The sequence below is a fragment of the Gobius niger genome (assembly GCF_951799975.1).
Source record: "Gobius niger genome assembly, chromosome: 17".
Lineage (NCBI taxonomy): Eukaryota > Metazoa > Chordata > Actinopteri > Gobiiformes > Gobiidae > Gobius > Gobius niger.
The window spans coordinates 27501180-27511318 of record NC_136868.1 but is presented as its reverse complement, the minus strand read 5'-3'; the positions used below and the strand labels follow the sequence as shown (position 1 = coordinate 27511318).

The 10139-nt window shown below is 41.8% G+C and overlaps 1 protein-coding gene across 1 annotated transcript; it reads right to left on the bottom strand.

Moving 5' to 3' along the window:
- Positions 1-1338: 1338 nt before the first annotated feature.
- On the bottom strand, positions 1339-9932 carry LOC306976493 (fibronectin type III domain-containing protein 7-like; the record flags this gene model as incomplete). The annotated part of the gene is made up of 11 exons (XM_079574426.1): positions 9865-9932; positions 8752-9018; positions 6989-7255; positions 6645-6899; positions 4828-5085; positions 4456-4707; positions 2762-3016; positions 2266-2529; positions 1814-1843; positions 1682-1763; positions 1339-1432 (listed from the first exon to the last, which is right to left on the bottom strand). Exons 1-11 carry the CDS (start codon positions 9920-9922, stop codon positions 1339-1341), a joined length of 2082 nt encoding a protein of 693 aa, XP_079430552.1. The 5' UTR covers positions 9923-9932.
- Between the last annotated feature and the right edge of the window lie 207 nt (positions 9933-10139).

The window sequence follows — 10139 nt, the reverse complement described above, 5'->3', positions numbered from 1 at the left end:
CGTATCACTTTTAACCGACAGTGTAAGATCAAACATGTTTATAAGAGGTAATATTATGAGGAACAAAAATTGTAATGTTCATTTAAGAAAAATATTAACATGTGAAGTGAAGAGAATATTAAAACATTTTAGAATAAACCAGCTGCCAGCCAACAGCCTCTGCTGTGATCCTTGACTAGATGATCAGGTTCACAGTTATTTCACTGCAAAACACCTGATCTGCTGTGTTAGTGTGTGCGTAGTGCGTACACGTGTGCTGTGTGCTGCGTGTGTGAAACAATAGGTAAGGATAGCGCCGTTTCGTGAACCGTAATGGCAGGGGAATGACACTGCTGCAATAGTTCTGCTATAGTACCACCATCTCGTGGCAAGGTGCGAATTCAGAAGAGCTAGTATAATGTGAAAACTAAAGGGGACTTCACACATGTCAAAAACAACTTTAAAGCCTGGTTTTAAAGAACGTACAAGTACTGGGGTGGGTACAGTATACAAAACACAAGTTTTCGTTTTAGGTTTTAGCTTTGGGTTTTGGCTTGGCTCAACCGGAGTTCCCACCTTTTAGTCCTTTTTTGGTCAATGCACAGAGGAGACTGCCGTCATGGACTCTCTCTCGAGCCATGTGTTTTAAATGTAGATGTAAAGGGTGAAGAATGACAGTCTACAGATAATATATCTGTGATGTAAATGGTGAATGCTCTTCTACCTTCATTAGGCCCGATGTGAAAGTGCGAGGTGATGCTTGATGTAAGGAGCTATGAGTGGTTGGATGATGTAAAGCAACTTGATTGACAAACTGACACGACATCAAAACATGTATGAATGGGGGATTGTATTTTTATTTTGAAACACACAATTTTCAATGACATCCTGAAAACATTACAACAGAATTTCAATCACATCGCTGCTGTTCGTCATCTCAGGAGGCTCATACTAGTTAGGGTCTAAACTGCAGAATATAATTCTTATTAATTACCAATTTAATTGATACAATATTTAGAATCATTTTACCATTTCCAACATAATGCAAGGGCAAACATTGTTACATATATCTGAAAACTATAAATTAATCTTAATTTATTTGTATCAATATAGTTAATTTCCATATAACTTAATGGCAAAGGTGCAAAAGCTATGAATAGCCAAACTTTTCTAGACGAGCATAAAAGTAAGCAATGCACATATTTGAAAAGCCTGCTTCAAAACAAATATGTCATTTAATATTTGGTTCTAGTGAAATAGTTCATCTTGGCACAAACACATTGTAGTAATTTCTTCCTCTTTGCACCCACACAAAGTCAAAAATATTATTGTTAAAAAAGGCATTGTTTGTCTTATGGTCTACTTTCTAATCTTCATGTGAAGACAGGGTCTGGAGGGTGTGAACTGCTGGTCCAGAGCGGCTACTCCACGCTTCGCTTTCCTCTGAAAAGAACTGTAACAAAATGGGCATGTGTATAAGTATATAGCATTGAATGTACGGATGTGGAAGATATGGGCAACAAAGCTTTCAATGATTGTAAACAAGACTGGTCTTGTGAGTGAACCTCACCTTAAACAACAAATTACTGCTTTCTGCTCAAAAGTCACAAAATGATTAATTGCACAGCCTTCATGTCTATGCCAGTGGTGGAGTAAAAAGTAAAAAGTATATGTAAAAAGTACACATTTTATGTACTTTTACTTTGCTTCTTTGCCTCTTCCACCACTGGCCTTTGCAGAATACAAACTGAACATGTTGGCTCTCTCTAGTCTCCAAGCACCATCTAGTGGACGAAATGTATAACATGTATAACATGTTCAAACTGAAACTTACCTGCGCCCACGGAGCTTCCTGCACAGGTCACTAGAAGAAAGAAAAACGTATATGAACAATTTGTATTTAAAAGTTACATTGAAGTGATCTAAATGATTTTCTAAATTATTAATCTGCTGTTCTGGAATCGCAACAATCGTAAAGATCCATCAGTAGCTACAATCCAATACCATATGAAAAAAGGTGATATTTGATCACTCTTTGAAATATTGCAACTGTTATCAAATATTACATGTAAATATTGTACATATGCTCAATCATTTTTCAACTGTAAATTGCATTAAATTGAAACAAAATATTCAAATAGTGTCAAAACAAGAGTGAAAAGAATACTAAATCAAACGATCTAAACATCTGGCTGTGCAAAATATAGTAAACACATCAATTCTTTGAGAAAAGCTTTTTAAACTTTGATTTGTAGGTAACAAAACAGTGCTGCCGGAGGCTGTTACCTGCATACATCTTCTGAGGGCAGAAGTCTTCCGTGCTGCCGTCGGCTTTGACCGGCACCACCAGTACAGTGTACTCGTCTCCGCAGATCACCGTCGTGATATCGCAGTAGTTTTCCCCAGGTGACCCTCGGCAGTTGTAGTTGCTGGAGTAGCCCGTCATACTCACTTCTGTGGCATGTGAGGCTCCGGGTGTGGAGCGCCAGGACACCCTCAGCTTGTTTAGGTCAACGCGGTAAATCCTTACTCCAGATGGACAGCATAGACCTGTAGATGCAGAAAGATTCCACCATATGACATTTATGCCCTCACTAAACACGACTAAAGAGTGATGAAAAAGCAACAAAGAATCAACAAGAAAGCCATGATAGAACGTCAAAAAAATACAAAAAGGCTTAAACTTCAATGTGACAAAAAAGTTGCGATCCGTTTTATAGGTCTTAGCTTTCAAATGAGGCAAAACAGCGTCGTGAAGCTTTTAGATTTGGGCATGGCTTACTGGAGGAGAAGCCTTGGTAGCTGCAGTCAGACTTGAGCCCGCTGAGGCTGTACGCTTCCATGGTAACGGTGTAGTTGGTGCCGCAGGTGATGCACCCCATGACGCAGTGCGTGTCCTCCGTGTGGCAGCGGGCGTGGCCTTTGGTGGAGTTGAGCGTGGTGAGGAAGGTGTGGGCCCCTTTGGCCGCTGGCCAGGAGACGTTGGTCATGGCCTGGGTCACCTGCGCCACCGACAGCGTGGTCGGGCAGCACGGCGCTGAGTGAGACGGAGAAAAGAGACTTCAGTTCATAATGTCCCGCAGTCTACACATCAGGCTGTGCTCGAACAACATGAGGAGGTGGAAAACAGAACAAAATGGAAGTTAACTCAGCTTTAAGGAGCCTAGAGTTTAGAGACACACCCTACACTGGGACTGCACAGTATATTACAAAAAATGTTATCGCCCTTGTAGGTGACGCAATATCCAGATCCAGATTGCGAGAAGCTACTGAATATTAAACTACTGAGTTCCTCTATCTGAGCAGATTTATAATTAACACAACCTGAATCATTGTGGCTGTGGAAGTGTCCAAAAAAAACCTCATTCACTCATTCAGATTCACAATTTACGTTTTTTTTTCCCCACGGCAAAACATAAAAACTTTAATAATTAGCAGTAGATTGAAAGTGTGGCAGGGACGAGTTTTTATCAGTTGTATCTTTTAACAGAAGTAAAGGTTGTCGTGTTGCACTGACCATGAGAAAGACATTCATTGAGCAAAGATACAACACAAAGGGGTTCATTTAAAGAGGTGCTAAATAACGATTGCGAGCTCAAAGATCAAATATGCTCATTTGCTGATTTAACATATGAAATGATGTGACAGTAATAAGGCCACAAATCTAATATACCTCTATATAACAAGAAAATTAGAGGCTGGTATTTGGGTATTTTACAATATGTGCTATCGGCCAATCGCAGATATCGAGATTTTTGCATTTGAAAGAGTGCAGTCAGCTTTAAAATGAGCTCTACCACAAGTTCCTCGGCCTCGGGCCTGAGAATCATCATGATGAAAGTCGGTCACTAGTTTGTACACCTGAGGTCATATTTTATTAATTATATGTTGCAGACTTTAGCTTATAATGTTGGAACTACAAGAGATAGAGACTTACTGTGTTTTGTTTTGGAATCTGGTATTTTTTTGTCTTTCATATGAGTTCCCTTTGACTGGCCAACTAAGGGCCAACATGAATGTCCTGAATAAATCCGCCCTCTCCCCCTAATAAAGCACCCCCTGCTGTCACAGATCAACACTGACACATTTTACAGTTTAGAATCGTCAAACACTGGATTATAGACAAGATATTTGGAAAAATCGGCCAAAAATATCGGCCATGCATATCGGCATCGGCCCTAGAAAAACCTATATAAACCTCTAAAGAAATGTTTACATATCATCTTGCTCAAATGACTGACCTGCTGCTCCACTTTCTCGCGCTACTTGTTTTGCATGTGAGCAAAGTCGTAATATAATAGCACTGACACCACACATGAGAAAAAAATGAGGGGGAAAAAGGGGAGAAAGAGACAATCAGGTCACTCTGGAATCTCACACTTGGGCCATTTTTTGTCATTGGATGTGAATAGAAGGGGGAAAAAAGCTAAAAGAACTACAAATGTCCGTATCAGTCCAAATAAAACCCACACTGACCTGTTTCAAATGACTCCGTGTAGCTCGGTAAGCTGTCCCCGGCATCACTGGTTGCCGTGACGCTGACCTCATAGGAGGAGCCACAGGGGAGGTTAGTGAGGTCACAGCAGGTGGTCCCGGAACAGTTGAGAACATCTGTGTCTCCTTTGGCAGTGACTAAGAACGTGGCGTTTCGATTTGTTGACGTCCAGCAGACTGTCACTGTGCTGGGGTCCACCTTGTTCAGGGCCAGATCTGTCGGCATGCACGCAGCTGGAGAGAGGAGCGCAGGAATGTGAGAAGACAGGGCAGAAGTTGAGTAATATTTTGCCAAAACGTTTTTGGCCAAAGCAGAAAGAGGTTTTGTTATGCAATTATAGGACGAGCAGTCACCTGTGTCTTTGGTGAGCGCGGGGCAGTTGTGGTTGCAGCCGCTCAGGTCATTACAGGGGATGACCTTGACGCTGTAGGAGGTGTCACAGTCGAGGTAGGACAGCACGCAGACCGGAGATGTGTCGTTACACAGGATGACACCCGAGCTGTCGTTAGCCCTCGTCTCGTACAGCTCGGCACCCCGCCCCGCAACCCACTCGATCTCCAGAGTGTCGGTGCTCACCAGGGACACGTTCATCAGCGTGGGACAACATGGGACTGCAGGGAGAGATGACAAGTCTTTCAATATGGCATCGTGACATTCTAGAAAGCCTGAAGTTTCCTATTGAGATGGAGGACAGGTCCGATATCTAATGAGATGTTGATTAAAATGTATACCTCGTTTATGGTTAAAGTGATAGTCTGTAAGTTTAAATGTTTTAAAAATGTTATAGATTGTGTATAATTAACGTCTGGATCTATCATAAGTAATTAAATCATTTTTTTTTCTAAAGTCCCTCTTTGTTGATTTTAGCAGCTAATCAGGATTTCTGGTGCCATTACTTTGACCAATGAGATGATCTTGTGAACCGGCCTGTTAGGTCCAATCAGGAGAGGAGGAGGAAGGAGCTTGATCATTTGCATTTGAAAGTTTGTTCTTGCTCTCCCCATTTTTCAAATTAGAAATGACTTTCTGGTCCAGTCAGGAGGGGAGGGGAGGAACTTGATTGTTTACTTCAATTTTCACTCTCCCTCTCTTCACTTTGCAAACATACAGACTATGACTTTAATCTCTCTGAATTGACTGGGCCTACAGTATTCACACAACAATAGTCCCACGATTGGCGTGATTCAAACACAGAGGCCTGATTGTAATCAGTTTGAAAATATCAGGGTTGCTACTATTGTGATATTATAAGTATGTTATAAATATCAAAAGGTTCAGCATCAATTTCTCCATTGTAAGATCAATAAAGGTTTGTCTTATCTTAATTTGTGGATTTTGTCAAAATGGTATTGTCCCCCTATAGACATTATGGATGTCACACAGTCAAATTATAGGAAATAGTGAAATTTAAACTAATTTGTTTGCAGGCTAATCTCATTTCAAAAAATTCCAAAAAGTTTAGAAGAACTAGCTTCACCAACAACCTTTTCCATCCATAGCTTTGCAAAAGCCTCTACTGAGTTAGAAAATAGATGATTGAGTAGTTAATTTAATTTGACACCAACAATCACATATTGCGTGAATTGTGAATACATTACTAATTTGAATTAGAATCTTAAAAGGTGCTTTATGCAACTTTTTAATGTGAAAAATAAAAAGTTGATATCTGTGCGCATTTGACCTTGTTTTGGAGGTTTTCAGCCTTCCAAACAAGTGATCTTGGAGCTTCCAAGAGATTGCTGTGATCAAAATGAAAGGTGCCAAAGCTAATCACTCATACAGGGTCACTACAAGGTTAAATGTGCACAAATGTGACTTTTTTCTGCAAAAAAAATGTATATTAGCGTGTATTTGACCATTAAGTGACCCAACAGCTGTACTCTCCATCAAAGTGTTGCTCCGGGACCAATCGTTTTTTAGGGTTTCTGGTAGGCATTCGCACATGCGTAACCATGGAGCTAGTTCAATCAGCAGAGAAAAAGCTACCAGAAAGCCCAAATATAATTGATCTTGGGGCGTTATAGAGGCCAACGGGTCAAATACACACAGATTTTTAAGCATTAAAATTTAAGCATAAAAATAACAATAATCAGTTTTCCTTCACTGTGCCTTGGAACTGTCAAGGTACTCGTCAGTTGTTGCATTTGAATTGCATTGGCTTGTCTCTTACGTGTGGTATAGTTGAGTACCGGTCCCTGCTGGCTGAGGCCTGCGGCATTGTGGGCGAACACTGTCATGAGGTAGGTGTATCCACATTCACACGTGAAGTCACAGCTGGTGCCCGTGGTGTTGCAACTCTCCTCCACCCCGTCAGCGGTTTTAACGAACGCTCGGTATCCGTCGGCGTGAGACACCATATCCCAAGTGAAGTCACAGAACCCTTGGCTCGTCTCGCTCACAGCCAGGTTCTGAGGTGGACACGGGACTGCGGGATAAGACAGTAAACTACTTTTTTCACCTTTCTTTTATATTATGTTGTATAAAAGATTCCTCAGTCACCATTTGTGGACTTACCGGTGGTGAAGCTAAAGGAGGCGGAGGGAACGCTGGGCCCTGCATCGTTCTGAGCGATGACCGTCACATTGTGCACCTCTCCACAGGACACAGACATCAGCTCGCAGGACCGGAGCGAGACACTACTGCACGTGGGGCCCTGGTCGCTGGTCACAGTGTAGGAGACCTCCCCGTACACATCTGGAGCCATGGTCCATGACACATTCAGGCTCAACTGGTTGTTAGTGGTTACCATGGTAATGGCGACCGAGCTTGGGGCAGGGGGTCCTGATGGGAGAGAGGTACATACATAAGTGCAGTTCAATTGTTGTTGTTTTTTTGTAATAAGTTATTAGTTTAGGACTAGATCTAGGTACAGACTGTAACTGTGTCCTTGGGCAAGACACTTAACTGACCGCCTGTGTGAATGTACTGTGTGAGTGAGGGGTTTGGTGGTCAGAGTCCCTATATGTAAATAAATACAACACAGTGTTGCTCTTTCCTATTTGACAAGGAAGACGAGTCAACCTTGTCATGAAGTAAACAGTGATGAGTTCTGTATTTGACACCAGTAATAAAATGAATTGCAAAATGAAGTAGTGCGTGAAGAGGTTTGAAGATGAAGTGTGCATATAAACTGTGCCACCATGATCAAACTGATAAAAAGGTAGCTTGTGTCATGATTCGTCTTTTGTTCATCTGTTTTTGTATGTTTTCTTGTGTTTGGTCTATTCCTGTGTTTTATTTTGACGTGTGTTCTGTCCTTGTGATTTTGCTTTACTTCCCTCGTTACCTGCCTGCCCCGCCCTGATGTGTTTCACCTGTGCCCCGTTTCCTCTTGTATTTATACCCCTGTGTTTCCCTTGTCCTTTGTCGCGTCATTGTCTACGAGCCCCGGTTTGTTTGAGTTTTTGGTTACTTCTGGATTTTGTTATTTTAGTTTTCGTCCGCCATTAAACATCACCATTTTTGTTGCAGTCCTGCATTTTGGGTTTTCTTTTCTTCACACCACCACAAACCATGACAGCTTGAATGAATTTAAAAGTCAATTTCTCATCCCGCCAAAAACATAAGTGCTTAGAAGAAGAAACTCTTTCTATAACTGTGCCACTAGCAGCAGCCTCGTGTCTATCAGTCTAACCCAGGGTAGTAGCGTACCACCACCGAGTGTGGGGTGAATGAATAATGACTGCACTGTAAGCTTTGAGAAACGTATTAACGCAGGCTTTCAAAGAGCAATACAAGTTTAAGCCACTATTATTAACAATTTGTGAAGCGTGTTTCCCTTTTGGATTATTGAAGCCTTAATATATCTATCTGCTTCTAAATGTTTAATTCAATTGCCGTGCGATGATTAAAAAATAGTCCAGTGTTTCTCAAACTGTGGTGCACAGCTCAGCCAATGTGTATGTTTTATTGCCATAGTAAGTAACTGTATTTTGTTAATGACTCCTTTGTTTCCCAAGATAATAATATGCCTTGTAGTAAGCCTTCTACAATATGCACCAACTTTCATTATGGGTTTCTCCTCTGATATCACCCCCTCAAGTGAACATCTATGGCATTGGCAATCATTGTAATGAGAAAATTGGCGATTTTTTTTCTTTTTACATAAGGCTGAATAATGAATCTTCTTACATAATGAACAGTTGGAACGCTAATGCTCCTGGACTTGATTGAAAATGCCCCTAGTAAACTCAGTCCAGACTTTTCTGTGTTTATTACAAATCTAATTGCACTAATTGACAGAAAGATTGCATCTAGACATTTCTCCAGTCGCTTACTTGTGGTTTGATTGGATGCAGCGCTTTTCTCGCCCATTCGGTTCTCCGCGTCCCAGCCGTGTCCCTCAACATAGTACAAGGCTCCTGGGTCCAGGCCGGTGAAGGTGACGCTGGTGCCGGTCGTGTTCTGCGTTATTTTCTCGCTCGCGGCGGCGTTGTATTTGAGCAGAGACATGCTGTACTCCACAGCATTTGTCACAGCAGTCCAGGTCAGCTCTATGCTGCTTTCACTGGAGGAAGAGCTTTGAATCTGAGGAGGAGGCAGCACTGGGAAACAGACAAGATATCACTGCAATGTTTTTCGTAATCATACTTACATTCACATGCCTCTCGACATGCAGTAGCCGAAGATGAAACAAGATGTGGCTTACTATACATGTGATTGCAAAGTATATTTTCCTGTGTTTAAACAGTATCTGTGTCATAAATATTGACAGTAGCATAAATAATTGTAAAGAAAACGATTTCAGGATTATCTTTTACATAATATTGCTGCAGATAGAGCTCTTAAAGACCCTTTCTGTCCCCGATCGAGCAACTGATGTAAACACGTGTATAAGGCTGCTTGGGTTTAACTATGACTAATGCTTATCTCAAGTCCTGCCGTATTGTCCATAAAGCCCTACAGAAGTTACTTGATCTACGGCCCCATTGTTTCACAGCCACAGCTTGTACCCTCATTGAGAATAGTGACAATCCACTGAGGTTTTTCCCTCAGCCCACCCTCAGGAACAGTAACTAAAGCCAAGCCATAGGAACAAACACAAAAGGATGACCCTATACCTTCAGCCACGCTGTCACCTGTCGCCGCCGCCCCGACCCTCATGGGAAACTGATCCAAGTGAGCCAACCAGCACACATACATTAAACATACTAATAGTCGTTTGTACCTTGAGAGCTGCGAGCTTGTAACCGCTAAATTATCTTAAATAAGTAGATTAGAAATTGTTTTGGTTGCAGTGAAAATGTTGAACTAAGGACCATTTATAAGTGTATCGCATGAAAGAGCTGATTGAAAGCTGGTAATGGTATTGGTTTCTGCTTGTGTGCTTTAATGTGGACCTGACTTGGCTGTGTCTTCTGTATTTGATCAAATGTCTTAACTTTACATACGTGTCTTGGCTGTAACTGGAAGAGTTGGCTGACTCTTTCCTGCATCGTTGGCAGACATGATGCTGAACTCATACTCAGTGAAGGGTGTTAGGCCAGGGACCTCGGCTGGGCTCGACGTCACCTCGTCCTCTTTGAAGAAGGTAGAGTCAGCTGGGTCCAGGGAACGAATGATGTACTTGTTCACCCCCGCTATCGGGACAAACTCCATCACCACAGTGGTGCTGTCCTTGGGCGTCACTGAGATGCTATAGTCCAGTACCTCGGGAGCTGCAATA